Genomic DNA, 19200 nt, shown 5'->3' with positions numbered 1-19200 from the left:
TTTTTTTAACTACGCACGTTCCAATTTGTTTTAATTGACCGACTAATTTTCGTTTGTCCCAATCAATACTTTCTTATAGAACCGTGTTCCTTTAGGCTAGTTTATTTATTAATTTCGAATCATTCGAATTCGTTACTAATAATAATTCTTTCTGACCTATATACTCGTATACTTGGCAAAATGGAGTATTCGTATAAGTCAGATATTATATTGAAGTACCTATACTATATATATATACACAAACGTAATACATATTTATTTATTTAATGCTTATAGAATATATTTAGAACATAATATAGGTATATATGCTATTGTATATGATTAAATCGTGAAATTATTGTTTTATACATAAGCATTATAATGTATATGCAGGGGCCGGGGGTGCATTCAACAATGTCGGAATTTCTAAGTTGTTCGTTCTTTTTCTCGAATGACCATGAAACATAATCCATAAAACATTTTCCGTTACTTAAATTGAACACCAGTACTATAATGTATCACAAAACATTTCCGACAGAGGCACAGAGTTGTCATTTGTGTTGTGTTTAATTGTATATGTTGTTCATTTTTCACCGATTTTTAGTCGTTATCGTGGTATTGTGTTGGTATTTATCTGGAGTGGAGTCCTTAATGCAGTATAGTAGCAATGATTTCTGAAATCTGCAGACTCCACGAAGACTTTCAAAACCACCGAGGGCTATTTGTTAAGAATACAACTATAGATAGGTATAATTATATACTTAGGTTAAGCATTATTTTGTAAGAGTATTTAAACGGAGTTGTGGCCAATTTCCACAAGGAAAAGTTTGGTAGCGAAATTGTTATCAGCACCACATTAGGTACCACAATTATAATTGTCATGTATCTGAAGAGTCATTTTGAAAGTAAATTAATTGCGAACTTGACAATGTTGAAATCCAGTAATTATTAGAAAATTGATCGCAGTGGACATTGTAAAAAAAAAAATTTAATGAAATTGAAACTATACAATTTGTGTTGTGTAAATTCATTCCTATTCTCAATGTCGCTGAACAGAATGGTTTTATGTAAATTAATTTGGTACGAAAAAAAAGTATTAAAACGTAATCAATTTTATAAATCTGATGGGCTTTGCTTTTTATACGCCAATCGGCAGTAATCATTATAACGACCGCAAAGTTGCAATGCACTGGTATTATAGTTGTGTGTACTTTCGTGACCATTGTACTCGCGAGGATTTAGAAATAAGTTGCTCTTTATCCGTTTAAACATTATCCGACCCGCGTGCTTGATGCCTGGGTGTTGTGTGTACGTTTTAACAGTAATCGATGGACAACCTCTGCTATATCATCGAATACCAATTTTGAACGCTTTGCGAGAGACACCAAAGGGAATTTCATTCTGTTTTTTCATTACAGCTGAAGTGCCTGTAAATTACGCCATTAAAGTTTCCATTAACGGCGGCGACGAATTCGACACACGAGATCGCATAATGAATAGTTCAAAAGACATCGTTTGTAAGCTAATATCTCACATTCCCGTCATTATGGTAACGCTTGGCGACAAAGGGCTGTTGGTATGTATAATGTATATGTAAAATGTATTATTATATTATTATGTATATGGATTTATGAACTCGTAAGACACACAGTTCAAAGGGTCGTTTCGTTACAAAAAAATACTAAAAAAAAAATCAACAATCTTTTGTGATAAAAATATCTAAACGATTTGTTTTTGGTTTCATGACAGTTGGCTTCGAGACAATCTGATGACACGGTTTCGTTAGTACACTATCCATCGCAAAAAATAGAGACACCCGTCAGTGTTTCTGGAGCCGGTGATTGGTATGTACCTTATAAAAACTTACATTATTATTTTGCTATTGTTTCACGTATGCTCATTCCCATATAGCCTATATGATCTTGAGCTAAAATTGTATTTAATACAATACCAATTTTTTATCATGTAAGTATGTGAAGTTCGGTAATTGGTACCTACTAGAATCAAAATGTTTTCCCACAATGGACGCTCTGTACTTACTGTTAGGTTGTATTAAAAAGAAAATTGAGAAACCGTTACAGCCATACAGTAGGTGTCGAGTGTACTCCGTCGTTGAGTAAGCTACTGTGACGTATATTATTATGTTAAATTGGAATTCACTGATAAATCATTGAAAACGAAAAACTTTTCTGACCTAAGTTAGTCTATCTACATTACCAATAGTATATTTTATGATGTACTTATACTGCTATTATAGTAATTTATTTTACTATTAGCATAATAATAACTTTAAGTTGTATTAATGTTTGCCAAAAACATTGCATTTATTATATTTATACTATATTATGTATCGATAATTATATCATAAACCTATTATTCTTATCAACTTTTTAGTAAATACCGAAAATACCGTAAAACGGTGTGAACAGGTTAGTCGTTCGCGTAGTATAATAGAACAATTTCAATAAAATAAATATTAATAAAAAAATCATGCATGTATATTGCATATCATCAATATTTTTGAATTTTCTCAATTATTAAGAAAAGTACTGTGTTTTTTTTACTTTAATTCCCCACCAAAGTAATTATAAATTCACTTCCTCGCCACAAAAAATACTGAAGCGGAAAATCGAACTATTTTTCTACAGCAAGAGTGTCTTCAGAAAAAAACACATCAATTGTAAAATCAATACATTCATCGCTCATCATCAGAATTTAAAAAAAAATTATAATAATATCATAAAAATAACAGAGTTAAAATAAATGCGAAAATGGAGTATATACGTCGATTATGACGTGATACCGCATAAACGATGAATAACAATTATTATTTATATCTGATTAATGATAATTATGTTTATAATTTCGTTTTTGTCTTATGAGTACCTATATAAAATTTAGATTTATGGTATTGCATATTGCAGGGAAATGATTTACCATTGGTATAATTCATATAGCTATTCACCATTTATATGATTCGCTCAAACTCTCACTAATGTCTAATCATAATTCATAGTATGACTATAGCTTATATAATATAGGTTCGGCTGTTTGGGTATAGATAGTGCAGATAATTGCATAAAGCGGATCAGGGAAACATTTAAACGATGATAACGTAAGCGATTTTCCGGGATTTCAATTGATGTCAATCTGTCCTTTGAATTTACAATTCGATGTTCAGCTAAACCTGCTGAGGTATAAGTACATATACCTTAATTATAAATTAACAAGAGCTATTATTACACCGGCCACAAGTTCACTACTTGGGATCTAAATTATCAATTTTCACTACACACCTAAAAAGCATTATTTATTTTCTTCCTTATAATTATGTTGTATTTATAAAACAATTTTTTTTTTTGAAAAATACTCATTTTAAAATGTATAAACATATTTTTCCAAGTTATTATATGCCTTCAAATTATGTAAAAGAAAATGCATAATTTTACGGATAAAATTACCGTTAAATTATAAAAGAATCACCTGGTATGTATATAGAAGTTTTCAGTTTTATAACTTGAACGAAATAATTACAAGCTTGACACTATCAAAATAAAACTCAACGATATGGAAACTTTCTAGTAAATTTAACTATTATTATATTATGAACCAAATTTTGAAATTCAAACTTGTATTACTGGGTTTGCTAAATAAATTTAATGTGTTTTTACTAATTATTTTATCTTAAATATGTTTTATAACATTGTATTTTTTAAAACATGATATTAGTGTTATTTTTCCCTTATGATACGTTTTGACCGGGAGGCCTAGTATGTTGTAGGTTTAGTCTGTAATCTCTTAAGTTACAATAATATAACACAGAATTATGGACTATTATAATTTATAGTTATATAATAACTAAGGCATAAGGTTGAGTTATTATTGTAAATAGTTTACTGTAATTATATAAATTATGACAGATAGTATCTATAGTTATAAGATGTATAGAAATTAGGTAAGAATTGTTGACGTATATTATTTAAATACCTAAACAAAATGTTTATTTAATCTTAAATGTCTTTCTGAATATGTGAAAATGTATAATTTTTAGATATTATGGTTTAAATGTTTAGTTATGATAAGTGCAAACCATCAAGTTAATGACATCTAAATGCAAATCATAATGCAATAATAATTATTCTTTTAGGATAAAAGAGTGACAATTTTAATAAGCTGTCTAAAACTAAAATTGTTTTAGGTAGACATAATAAAATATATACAAGATTATTCACTAAGCATGCTCACTTTCTCCTTATTTTCAAAGTATTTTAGTGGTTTAACCAACTTTCCGAAGTAAGTTCAGTTACATAGCACTTTAAATATCTGTAACTCAGACTTTAACAGTGTTAATAACCTGATACAAAAATTAAATAATTATTTACGTCCTAAAAATACTCCTAATCCAATTCATTCACCTAAAAGTATGGCAAATCGATATTTCTGAGTTGTATTATTCATACACATTACACAAGTTCAAAAGCAGTTGTAAAATATAAAAGAAACGTTTTGGTGGCTGAACAAACCTTTTGAATTCAAAAATGTCTAAGTAATGAAAAATATGTCTTAAATTATTGTGAAAATACCGTAAAAATGTATTAAATTACATTTTTGCATTTCTATAAATGGAGTTCTACAATAACACAATCTGAGACTTCCGCTTCTATTCTTCGGTATTCAGTCTCCTGACTAGAATAATTGTCTTCCAACTGACCTTATTAACTTTTCAACATCTTGCCTAACTTTTTACCTTCCACGCATGTTAGATCCAATATTCAAATTTCTTATATACGGCTGTAAGACCAAAACTCGACCTCCGAATTTCTTGAAAGGTTAAAGACCCTAATAATATATAATGGGGATGGGCAACTGGCGGCCCATTTTTCACTGGCCCGTGCTACATTTCAATTTAGTTTATAAAAGTATAAAATGTTAAGATTTTTCTGTATTTTTCTGTATTTTATTTTATTATATTTATAAAATTATTAAAACCACGGTTTAAGATATTATACTGGTTGCACAACTCTTAAAAATAAATGGACCCTCTCATAATTTTGTTATCATAGAATGAAGAACTAATGAGCGCTCATCGTGGGATATTTTTGAAACATTAACCATATTAAACCATAGCCTATTCAAGAGTTGGCCGCTAGGGCTCACCACAATCTAGTTCTACGGGGAGCCTTATTACATTGTTCTGTGCCTTATCGCAAAACATATTGAACGGTCCATGTGATATAAGCAATTTAATATAGGAGTTGTGTAACCAGTATATCTTAAACCGTGATTAAAACCGATATAATGTTTATCGTAAAAAGTATAGATATAAATTCTTATCTAGTATTGAACTATTGAATGTAAACAATATTATATTTATAGGCGTATAGTAAACATTAGGTTTTTTTTTTGCTTTCTATGTTCTCTGGCCCACTAGATTTTCGCACATTCAAAATTGGCCTTCTAGTATCATTGAGTTGCCCATCCCTGATATATAAAATCAATCCAAAACAATAATCCACCGATAAAACGTACAGTGAACATTAAACGGAGTATATATTATTGTATTATGTATACGGTATAGGTGGGTACCTACATTGTATAAATTAGTTTTTTTTTGCATGAGAATGCACATTTTTCGAGTGCAGGACTTGAAATTTTTATTAGAGGAGAATATGCTTACTGTCTCCAAGTTTTGATAACAAACCAAAAATTACATTTTATGTACTTACTCGTACAAAATATCTATATATTTTTTTTTACAAAATGCCACTCAGAATCGTTATAAAATGTGATGATTCATCACTATCTGATTGAAAGAAAAATATATACATAATAATACTATATTATAATGTTACACGCCTCTGTAATAAACCTGGCCAAGTGGCCCGCAGAAAACTGTAACCTACTCTGCGCAGCGAGGTACGTACCGCATCCGTAAGTACCCATCATCCGGGAACAAAGTATGTCTGGATTTTTATAATTTTCGTTTGATATAGTTTGTATACATATAATAATAATAATAATATGTTTTATTGACTTTCCGCTGTTCGCGGTCCTTGCTGCAAACTTTAAATCGACGTGTTTAAAAACACGTCAAACGAGATAAACTTCACGCTGGTGCAGTGAAACGTGCTTTATCTGATAGTCGTGCCCGGGTCCGCGATTACGACGAGCTCAGTGTATATATGCATACATGTGTACAATATTTGAGCGTTAATAATATCTTTGCGTAACTATAATGCGTTCAGCCTTCCGCCGATCTCTCGGCCGAACTCGCGATACACTACCTATATACTGTATATATAACGAGTTTAAAGGAAATCCGTTTTATTCGTTTAAACGATTTTCTAGGTAGGTATATAACATAATAATAATATATTGTCATGTTATTATAATGTATACAATAATGGCGTAAGTATACCTAATCATGTACATTGTACGCAATCGCGTCGTCGGATTCTTTCGTTTCGGATAAACGAACGCATCAGCTAAATTACGGACCTCGACCGGGGGGTACTTACTTATATAATATAATATGGCTTAAATGATTTTCAAAAGAATGTAAAGCAGGTATCCACGTATTACCTATATTTAATAATTAAATGGGTCAATAATGTTATGAAGTAAATATTACAATATTCATATAATTACGAAACATAAATTAATAGACGCAGATACTATTATTATACATCAATGTAGAATTTATCAAACACTTAGCGAGTGTTATGTCGTGATAAACTTTATATAAATTGCATTTCGGGAGAAGTATAGATGATAATATGTTTAAAAAACATACGATGGGAGTATAAGAATACAGGGAACAGATAAATCACCGATAGCGAAACATTTCCTAAAGCTACGGACATCAATCAAATAATAAAAACAATAAGTTAAAAAATCAATAAAAAAAAGTTAAACTATAGAAATATCCACAAATAAAAAAAATGTGTTAAATTGGGAAGCGAACCGTTAGTCTTTTACAAAATAATTAGTTAAAATTGTTAAATGTGTTAATATTGTTGCTATTGATGAAACAAACATATTAGTATGACTGCTTGAAAGATTGGTTTCTTCGGTAATACCAATTTACCCACTAAACATTTTATATAGCCTACTCGCAAATTTCAGATTACATATAGTTAATAGATTATAATTGAAGTAGAATAGGTTCACACAATCATACGAAATGTTTTAGTTGTTTTAGTATGGTGTTGATGAATAACGATGATAAGTATGATAGGTAGCACCGTATTTAAAATGCATATTAATTGCTACATAAAATAAATATTGAGTACACCTTGCGTGATTTAATTTAATTACTTATTAAATATATTATACAAGTACCTACTCTATTAAAACGAGTATCTTTATATACCAATAATAAAATACATAAATGCAATGTTATATTATAATAATTGTGTAAATATTTATGCAATTAAAATTTGCAAACGTATTTTATTAAATATTAAAATATTTATAAAATTGCATGTCATATTTTGAATATCGAATATTTTAATAAAAATAAAAATTATTTGTACGTGAATAATTTAATGACATTATTGAATATTAATTAATCCAAGAGATATGGAGCTCATAAAAATGTATATTGCTCAGTAATTGTTTTAATTTAAACCCTATGACTATCATTATGTATTCTACTGTACTGCAGTACGTGTATAGTAATAATTATGATTTTAATGAACTATAATAGAATACTAATAATAATTTTTAATTATAAAATAAAAAAAAAATCGGGCTTTATGTTAAGTAGTTATATAGTGTTTATTGTGTATTTGATAATTTTAACAACAACATTACGTTTTAAAGTTCAAATATAGTAATGCATTTAGATAATCGTTTTATTTTTTAAAATAAATTACCTGGTGTATTTATATCCAAAAATAGCTGTAATAGTTGCCTAAAATATTTTTTAACATCGATATGAAATTAATATTTTAATATAATGCATGTATTTATTATTTATTAATTAGGTAAATAAAAATATAGGTTCAGTGCTCATCTGACATAAATGTGTTTATATTAATTTTCGCTTGAGCTACAATTTAAATACATTGTATAAAAGTACAAATTGATAATAAGTAGCACAATAGGTACGTGTAAGAAAAAAATTAGTTTACAAACAAGCCGTAAAAGCGTCGATTTTTAATAAGATTTTCATAATGTTCATTAAAAAGTTCTTTCGTTTATGATTACAAACTTTTGTTTAAAATTAGTATAATAACTAACTTTAGGCATTTGCAACTTATTAAATATGCAGTTATAATATATGAACATATCAAATCGCCTCATGCGACGATATACGATGTAATTATTAATAGATATAATTAATTTTTATGATCCGTTCTAAACATTGAAACTTTTTTTTATCAATTAGAGGATTATTTTATGAAAATTAATTATTTGGAGTAGGTAAAGGTAACATTATAACGATAACAGTTGATAATAGTGTGATGTGTTATACGACTGAAAAGCAACTAAGCTATAATAATTATTATATGCCTGCAGTAGTGCAGTATCCTACCGTTATCGATTTTTTCACCAATTAAAACTATATAATAATTTTATTGACGATGACATTCTTTACACTACTTATTTTAAACCAAAAAATGAAATGGATTGGAATGCGATGGCATAATTTATTGGATAGAGCGCCGAGAACGATGTTTTTTCATCCTTAATAATAAATTACAGCCGACAAATCCATATTTATAATATTGTATTAATAATTTCACTCGGAAGACTTTTTCTATACAACATTTTTCACCACTGTAATTTGGGTGAGTTGTAATTTCAAAGCATAGCTAAACAGTAAACTATATAGTATATACTACTATTCACTAAGAATTAATAAAATGTCTTAAGAATATTCAAAAATCGAAAAACAGTGAAGAATGCAGAACAAAAGTTTCACTTTTGAAGTGTCAGCTGTAACATGAATCGAATTACGTATTTGAAATTCTTTGTTCTAGAGCACTTAATAAAAAAAATCACTTAGCATAGAAATCTTGGCTCTGTTAATTTGCGTTTCATTATTAAAACACGATATAATATCTTTTGGCGATCATTTTTTCGCATGTATATTTATTCCTTGGACGCCTCAAGGAATTTTGTTTTTAAGTATGATATACAGAGTTGGTGTATTATTTTCATTTTTGAAAAAAAAAAAAAACAATATTCACTTGGATTTTACACTTTTTAAACATATATTTTGTTCAGTTTAAACAATTAACAAAACTCTTAAAACAAATGTTTTACATTTATGTTTTAAACATAACAACCCTGATTTGAAATATGAGTGAATAATTTAAAATTTGAGTCTTTTAATTGTATTTAAGTACTTACCTACCTAAAAAGCGATTTGATTTGGTCGGCTTGGTATAAAAGTGAATTCAGTTTCACGAAATGTGTTTGAAATTATGGAGGTATACATAATATTATTTCAAAACGATTATCGTTAATTCGCACGTGCCTTGGTAGAAATCTCAGTCTAAGACCATCAGTCTATATACACCCTTATTATAATATTGTCTAAATGGGGATTTTTTTTTTTACGATAAGCATATTATTCCAATGGACGCGTATCTATATATATTATATCGAACGCGGGTTAATACTAATTAACTCAGGTGGTACACGGATGAGTAGAGTACGGAGGTACTCGCCGTTATAGGATTTCGGATGGTGGCGGCGCCAGTAGTTTAAGGTGTCGGCAATAAAAACTAGCGGCGTGGCAAATCGCAAGCTTTTTACGGACGGCAACACTCTCCGGAGCTCCAGCCGTATTAAATTATACAGTCATTTATACACTGCTGGTAGTCGGTGGAGAGGAATCGAATTTACCGCCTGAAAAAACTTCTCCGGTAGCCAATTCTCGTCGCGGACTGTCCCGTCGTATATACGACTGATATTGTGCTTGTGCCGGTGTGCAATGACGACTAGTGGATGCGCGCGGGGTGGGTTATAGAGATGACGACTAGTGGATGCACGCGGGGTGGGTTATAGAGATGACGGGAAAAAAGTTAATTGAAAAAAAAAAAAAAAAGCTCGTAAGTGAAAACGCCAGTTTACACCAAAAGCACCTCCGGGAAAACTATATTCTTATTATTACGGTTTATGTGTGTGTGTGCGAGCGCGCGGGTGCGTGTAGGGGGGAGATTTCCATCGCAGTGCATATAATATTGTCTTATTCAATTTTTTTCACTTGTCAAAAAACACATAATATCATATACGCGTCCCGCTGCTACTCCTGCGTGATGCCTTAACAGTGTATTACCTATAATAGGTACTATTCCTGAGGGCATTATTCCTGATCGAATTTGCTCGTCATTATTGATTTGTATAAACGTACTATTACTGCTGCTGCAGGAGCGTTTCAATTATTTTATCACCATCTCGCAAACGACGGACAGATTTTTGCGTAATTGCGTACAAATATTTTTTTTGAAATCTATAGTAGAGATTGCGATATTAGACATTACAAATTAAATCTGCTGACCACGAGATGAGACAGCGTTTTCAAATCTTTGGAGATGCTATACACACACACACACACACACACACACGCGCGCGCGCAAAAAACGAGTTACGCAAACGGATCGAAACGAAAGGCAAACACGTACAAAGAAGGAAAAAAATAAAAGGAATTATTTTTTTTTCGCCAGAAAAGACTTAAGTCTTACAGTTACCGAAGGAACCACTGATTAGAAAATAATTTGTTTCTCCAACCCTTTGTAACGTTTTTTCCCCTATAGTTCTTTTCCTTTCTGTCGGCTTTCCCGCCGCCGCTCTATACCTCTACCGACAGTTTTCGTTGTCAAACAGCAGACTTTAACACACGCGGGGAAAAAAACCTGGAATTGGACTGGGCGGAGAGTAGTGTTTTTGACGTTGAATCTAGCCCTAATTCCCATGTCCCGATCGGTGCATGTATTATGTCTACATATATTATACGTACAACCAAATATATTATACAAGTAATATCGATTCGAATATGCGTCATAGACATGTCGGGCATATGAAGGTACATTTTATAGTGGCAATGGTATATTGTTATATTTAAGTAACTATATATATTATGATATGCACTCTTTCATATTATAGAATATGGTTATTGAATGAAAAAATATATCATTTTTATTTTTTTTATGAAATTTGTGTTACGAACGTGATAGGTATAATATGCGTATCAGATATATTTATATATGTCTATATAATATAGTCATACAACCCTTTATCATTATTCCAAACAGCTCAAAAACCGAACAAATTTCAACCGAAAAGCAAAATATAGTAGTTGTTATAGGTACCAGCTCCTACCTAGGAATATATATACTTATGACGCATCTGCACACCACGAACTCGCTTATGTGTTGATCACGTTGAAAAATATGGTACATATGTATTATTTCTAAATGAATAATCTTTAATTATTTGTTTTTCACATTTAGCGAAATTTTAATTATGGACTTGTAGACTTGCAGTATTCGCGTCATAAAATATTGACTGGAATTAATCAAGTTATTACCATTAATATCGTACCAATATTTCATAACTTGTGTATACATTGTACTTTTTAATTATCTGTAAAAAAAAAGTTTGTAATAAGATCGTATAAAATAGTCTTATATGTACTAAGCGCTTTATGCATTTTTATTAAAATTCTTATTTAATTACATCGCGATGTTAATAATAATAAAGCTAATATTTATTTTCCACCCTTTTTATTTACGAGCTATGATTAAATTTCCATTTATTTAAAGGTTTCTATATGCCCGGGAATACAATGAAAACGTTCATTTTGTCGTATATTTATATCGTCAAACGGCACGCGTTAGTGCGTTACTATTATGTATCGGCGGATAGTTATCATTATTGTTTAGATTCTTACAAATATTTCGTAGATACGATTTCGTTTACGCTCCGCAAAATTGATGGGCTGTGACCTATTTTTTTCTTTTTTTTTTGTCCTAAAACGCATCTGATAATTCTTGAAATACATATTACACTTATACAAAATATTTCTTTATTCTCTGTAACATAATATATTTAGACATTCATACTATGTAGGTGCATCAACATTTTTTATTGAAATATTCCATTCGTTGGAAAAATAAAACTCTTAATAATTATTTAACAATACGAAATATACACAGAGCAGTAATCGGATGTACAAGACTTGTCATATTCATCGAATTTATTAAAGATGTTCGAATCAAAAAGTGTATTTTCAATAGATTAAAGTAATTATAAAATTGTGTTTAGTTGAGTGTACAATAATGTGCCGGAAATTTGGTCATTGTATTATTATTTTTTTTTCGTTTAATTAAAAATAATGGTTTACTCAAATAATATTTCTTTTTATGTTTTTTTTACTTTAAAAAAAAAAAAAATATATTAATTACAATAGTTTAATTTGTAATTGTTTTTTATTCTTGAAAAATCACAGCTCCGGATTTATCTGTAAGCGGGACTATATAGTATATTCATTATAATATATAACTATCAATATGAAAATTTAATTAGACTTTAGTTAGAAATCACGATTTATATTACATTAACGTAACCCTGTTTGACATGGGTTTGTGGCTTATTCGTTTTTAAAAGTATTCACGGTTCAGTCGGATGCCGGACATATAATTACATACAAACAAAATTAATTTGCGCTTGAATAATTAAAAATTAAATACAATAATTTAATTATTAGAACTGTATGTTTCGTGACGGTTATAACGGTTACCCAACAACAGCTCGCTATAAATTAACAGTCTCATATATCGTAATATTTTGTAATTTCAAGAGCAATATTCAGCCTAGTTGTTTCAGTCGTTGTCATAAATAGAACGAGAAGGTACCTATAGATTTTCTTTTATTCATTTATAGAATAAAAAGGGTTTCACCATTTTCATCTCAAAAACGAACAACTTTTTCATACTAAAATGTTTAAATATACTTTTCGAAAACGGTTGCTTACTGTGTCTATATTATAATGAGTCATGCATATTAAAATGTTAAGTATTTTTTGGTTTACTGAATTTTAGAATTATGGGTTTTGTGTTTTGTGTTGCGTAGAAATCTGAGGTAACCAAGTTATGTAAATATTTTAAAGGTTAAATTATAATAATGTCCATTAAGTATTAAAATAGTTATGGAAGTTTTGAAGTGTATATAGGCAAGTGGCGGGCACGTACAATGACAACCAAATATATATATAATATAATATAAATTAATGCTCCATTATGGATTGTTAGCCTAAATCGACAGTAGAAACACCTTATTTCAACTTAATTCCACTGAACTTATTAGGGTTTATGAATTATGATTACCTGCATTGCGTTGAGTACCTATATTATATTTTACAATCGTAATCGTAATGATATTATATTTTACTATTTTCGTACTAATACCAATGCTTTTAAAAAGTCGAGGATGACAAAGGTGTTATTTCTTGCTTCTTCCACTGTGAATGGATTGTTAATTATTTATAGGATTCTAAAATTTCATGAAATATTTTATTTTGTTGAAAATTAAAACAATAAAATATTGATTTAAAGCTATATATTAGCGTGAAGTACAGTGAACACTTCTACTTAGTTAAGAGATAATTGGAAAATGTTATTGAAATATTTCTCACATATTACATTATACAAATTACATAATGGTTATCTATCATATTTTATAAATCTTCTCTAGATCTTGATCGGAAATTAAAATATATTGATAATCGCTTATAAGGTATGACCATCTAGTGATGATTTTATGAATCATACCAAAAAACACAAAATTAAAACAATATATTTTTCAATATTTCAAGAAGAGTGGAAGTTTCAAGTATTTCAATGTGAACATTTCACATAATATATTTCATGCTCATAACCCTAATTTTTTGAGATGTACATTGATGTGGAAAACTTTGATCAATGTTGACGAATATATTATGCCTGGTCGTAGAAATTCATCGCTACGTCGCACTGGATGGAGTTGTATGGTATATTTTCTTCGTACTTGATTAGGTAGACGTGGATGGAGTTGGTGTGCCTAATTCTTTCTCTGGTGATAATAATGTCTACAGGGTGGGAGTAGAGATATATACCATTTATTTCTATTATTTTCTTGCGACATGTTTGTAAACGGTTATTCTTACCGAGTAGTTAGCCATAGTATTTTTACTTTATAGATATTTGTTCGTGGTCGTAGGTGATGTGATTGCTTCATTAGATAATAGTCGACACTTTCCTGATCTATAATGTGCCTGATTTATTATCTAGACGAGACCTACATAAATTCGACAGTTTTAGATATTATGATAATAATATTATGCGTTTGCTGGACAACCTCGTTCGAGGGATTATGTGAAATTTTCATCGAGCACTAAAAGGGCTCAGACACTGATTACTAATCATAATCATAAGCCTATTGTTTTGCAACGTACAAAATCATATGTCACATGTATTTTGTTTTATATTTCAGTACTTAATACAAGTAATATTGCGTTTATTTGAATTCATATGTACGCCTACCTAGTACCTATGCATTATCAATAAATGTTTTAAATAAATATCTATAAGTAATTCTATTATATAGCAGTCTTCGATTTGCGTTTGAAAATATATACGTACCTACGCACATGGTATGACAAGGCTGGCACCGTGTATGTCTCCAAATGTCATGTACGATGTACCTATACTTATTCAATTTTTAAATCTTAAAAACAAATGTACGTATAAAATATATTTGAATAAAGAGTTTTCATTAGAAATACGTTTTGTTAGAATACAAGTTTAATGCATTTTTTTTTTGTATATAATTAATACTTTTTTATTATTGTAATAATTGTCTAAATTAATATAAATTCTTAGCATCAATACGCTGCACTATAGAATAGAATATTAGGTATTTATTTCTTTCACTGCTGAAGTGCATTGTGTTTTGACATTAATTGTTTCTACATACTTCCAAGTTGACTGTTATAGTAAACCTAAATTGCACGGAAAAAAAATAAATGAAAATATGCTCACTATTTATTAAACATTTACTTTCAGGACGACTGCGATGTCTCGTACAAAAAGTATATTAAATTAAAAAACACGTGTCTATACCTTTACCATTTCACTTTGTTATGTAAATGTTCTATATAACAAAAATCATTGTTACCTACCAATATTTTTATAAGAAATTAAATCACTGAAATTAAATTCATTGTGTACCATCCTATAGCAACATATTATAAAAATGTTGAAACTTTGACTTAATTTGGTATAAATACTACCAGAGTCTCTAGGAATCTATTGATATAACTCTTATTGAAAACGGTCCAGTAGTTTTTGAGTCTATAGAGAATAAACAAACATTCATTTTTTGTATTAGGTTACCTATAGGGTCTGTGAATAAATATTTCTCTGATCTACTATTTTTATTCTGTTTTTACTGATTTAAATAATTTTGATAAATAAAAAAAAAAAATAATGATGTTGAGAGTGTTGAGACAAGTATGCGTCGGACAAGGCTGGTTAGACACAATTTTTAATAATTTATTTTGAATGAAAATATTAACTTTGATATGCATTTGTTTGCCAAAGATTTAAATTGGGACGAAAATTTCTTTTATTAGGTACATCAAGAAAAAGCTATAGTTATCAACTATGCATTTGTTTTTTGGATCATGATTGAATTATATTTTTGATTTAATAATTAAACAAACATACTGTCAACACTTAATTTAAAATAACAAAATATTAGTATATTTAATCTATAAAGTTGTTTTCAAATTTCAATATTTAGCAACGGTGAAAAATAATATCCAGAGAAATATTTTTACCTAAATCATGTAATAAATTACATATTATACAATAAAAATAATCACAAAAAGTATTCTAAACTATATAAGCTATAATGCTTATTCAACTCATAATTTTCAAACTCAGAGAGGCAACTTTCAAAACAAAACTTAATATCTACCTACGCCAATAACAGTGAGTATTTTTTCATTATTTATTATTTAATATGCTCGCTGGTAATAATTGCTCCTGGTGATTTTTAACTTTAAAACTTTTCACTTCTGATCTATATTTTTTATTAGCAATGGACATAGTTAAGTTTACATTTACATATGCCCATAAATATTATATTTTTACTTTATTAATTAAAAATAATATGTATATTGGAAATATTAAGAATTTGAGTTATAAAATATAGTTGATCAAGTAGAATGATGATTTTAATTGGTACTTCGGTATAGAAACGGGAAATACGATAAATTGTTTTATCTTTATCAATTATTTAGTTAAGTATATTCAACATAATGAGATCAGTTTTATTTTTAGAATAGTGAGTGAGAGACAGAGAGAGAGAGAGAGAGAGAGAAAGAGAGATACCAATACTATACAACTGTCCAGATTCGTTATTAACGGTATTTGCAGGGTTAAAGAATATAACAAGCATTTTTTTTAACGAAAAATTTCAAGTACCTGCTTGTATTTTTCAAATATCTTACTTGCTTCCGCTATAGACCGGTTTTAAGTTATTTTATCCAACGCTCAATATTATCAACTTTAGCAATAGAGGTCGCGGAAACGCCAAGTTTATTTTGTACTCGTCCTATACAAAATGTACCCTGCGAATGAAAAGAGTAATGAGTTTAATTTCGCCGGATAATGATATTGTATACGTGTAATTTTGTTTTTCTACGGTTTTCTCTGACCAACGTACAATTTTTCTAAACCAAGTTTTAATTAGTGCATTAGTGCATTTGTCGAAATGTGTACGGCTGTTCTTAAAAATATATTATAATAACTACCGAGAACTTTGAAAACTCTCAAATAATGTATATAAATAAAAACAGACGATTGGCAACATTTTTGCTGTTCGGAGATCATAAATAATTCACGTTTTCGTTATTTTTATTAGTATTGATCGCCAACATAATATTATTTTTATAAATGTATATTATAACTTTACGTGTTATTACTATTAACTAAACAATTTCAATTTTAATTGAATATAGGTCTGAATAATAAGGTTTTTTTTTTTTTTAGGTAGGTAATATTTAATTAGTTGCCTACATGCTATAATGGCGATTATTATATATCTTAGCCAGGTACCCAGATGTTTTCTATGGAATTTTTTTTAATGTATTTGGAAATTTAATTAGGCATTTAAAAAATTAGATGTCTGCAAAATATTCATTTATTAATTAAAATTCAAGAGTTTCGTATAATATTATAATGAAAATTAAATTCAAAGACAAATTTTAATTTCGATGTTTTTTAATATAAAAATTATTATTTAATATTTTAATTACTTTAACAGTTGAAGATATACTACATGATTATTTTATATAATATTTATCTCTGTTATAAAGTTACTTTAATTACTAACGCCCTTGTTATTATAATTAAATAAATAAATAATTATACTATGGTACAATAAACTATATTATAGATTGTGTATTGAAATCGCCATAACTCATAACACTATAATAAATAGTAGACGATAATATCACAAACTTTTGTGGTTTGAAAGTCTGTATATAAATTGATATATCTCTTCATACAATAACACAGGTATGTTAGGTTAGGTAGTACCTACGTAACCATCATGTAAGCCAATTTTGAGTCAATAACTTCAAAACTGTATTTGATATTATAATTGTCGGGTGAGGGGATACAACTATTAAGCTATGTGTAAAATGCTAAGATAATTCAAAATATTATTCCGTGGAATAAAGTTATAAATATCACCTCGTATGAGTCGTACCTATCTACCAATAATACTGCTGCAGCGATGTTGTAAATCATGATAATGCTGTAACATTTTTCTCGCAAACAAACGAATATATGATAATAATATATCATTGATCATTCGGATATTATTGCGTTCATTCCAGTCGACTACATTACCCATCCAAACAGATCACTCACACACATTCTCTCACTCTCTGACTCTCTCTATCTATATATATATAATTCACACACACTATGTATAAAAAAATACACGATGACGTTGTGTATCTTTGAAAATACCTATATCAATGCATTTTAGACATAATAGTGATCATGAGCGCACTTAGGTGCCTATATACTACGTATATGTTATATCGTATGCACTGCGGATGTGTATAATATAATATTATCATCATGGTTTATTCATAATATTATAATATCATTTTGCATTCGCGTAACTGACATATTGCTGCGTGACGGCGGTCGTCATCCCCGAACCGTGTTCTCGATCTAGCTATAGAGAGAATCGCATACATGATATAATATTATAATGTGTGTGTATGTGTGTGTGTGTGTGCGCGCCGTGTGGGCATAACCAACATCATCGCCGTGTATAGCGTTTCTCGTCCACTTAGAACTAGGTAATACATTGGCCCGAGATATGTAAAATAATAATAATTAATCTAAACGTCCATCGCGGTCCGCTGCAGCACGCTCTGCGCGTCGTTTGTCAACCGAGTATTATTTTTAGAGGCGAGTCCGCAAATAAACCACCGTGTCATTCCTTCGGGATTCGATCGTTCAAAAATTAAATCCACCGACGACGTCTGATCGATATATTTTGAGACGGATTTTATTTTATCTTTTTTTTTTTTTTTTATATTTGTTTATTCCAAAACAACGTTTTTAAAAATAATATTATACAAACCAAACACGCCGCCAACTATTGCACCATTATAAACTCATATAATTAAATCGTAATATTCGCGCACGACGTTTTTCAATAATGAAATAATAATAATAATGTTTTAAATAACTTTTCGTCGCGCACCACGATAAAATCACACAAGTTTGCAAGCATACAAGTCTTTATTCAAATTTCTGAGACAACTTTGCAATTGTAGTTAGTACAAATCGACAGTGATTAAAATTTAACAGCACCTGTGGTGTATAATATGCACAATGTACATCGTCGAGTTTATTAAAATCAAAAAATGGTGTCTAGATAGTTTTCTCCAAATCATTAATATATTTTTGTTCGTAATTTTATGTCCGAAACAAATTAGTTCATAGCTCGTAATTATTTGTCTTTTCGTTCGTGTATGCCTCATATTATTGATAATATGATTTTGCAGGTTAAAGAAATATGTACTTGTGACGTTATTATTATATTTATTTATATAATGACATACCTTATAGGTAATATTCTACGTTATTGTTTGAAAAAAAAAATGTTTAATTGATTTTTTTTCAATTTTCAATAATT

General features: G+C 29.2%; 1 protein-coding gene across 1 annotated transcript in view; it reads left to right on the top strand.

Annotated features, from left to right (window-relative positions):
* The window catches only part of LOC100570291 (uncharacterized sugar kinase YeiI), a 66931-nt gene that overhangs the window by 13041 nt on the left and 34690 nt on the right, over positions 1–19200 (top strand). Inside the window, exons 5-6 of the mRNA XM_029490695.1 lie at positions 1398–1555; positions 1729–1823. Coding sequence (XP_029346555.1) covers positions 1398–1555; positions 1729–1823 — 253 coding nt within the window. The remainder of the gene's footprint in view (positions 1–1397; positions 1556–1728; positions 1824–19200) is intronic.

The sequence above is a fragment of the Acyrthosiphon pisum genome, chromosome A2, assembly GCF_005508785.2.
Source record: "Acyrthosiphon pisum isolate AL4f chromosome A2, pea_aphid_22Mar2018_4r6ur, whole genome shotgun sequence".
NCBI lineage: Eukaryota > Metazoa > Arthropoda > Insecta > Hemiptera > Aphididae > Acyrthosiphon > Acyrthosiphon pisum.
This window is presented reverse-complemented; position numbering and strand designations above follow the sequence as displayed.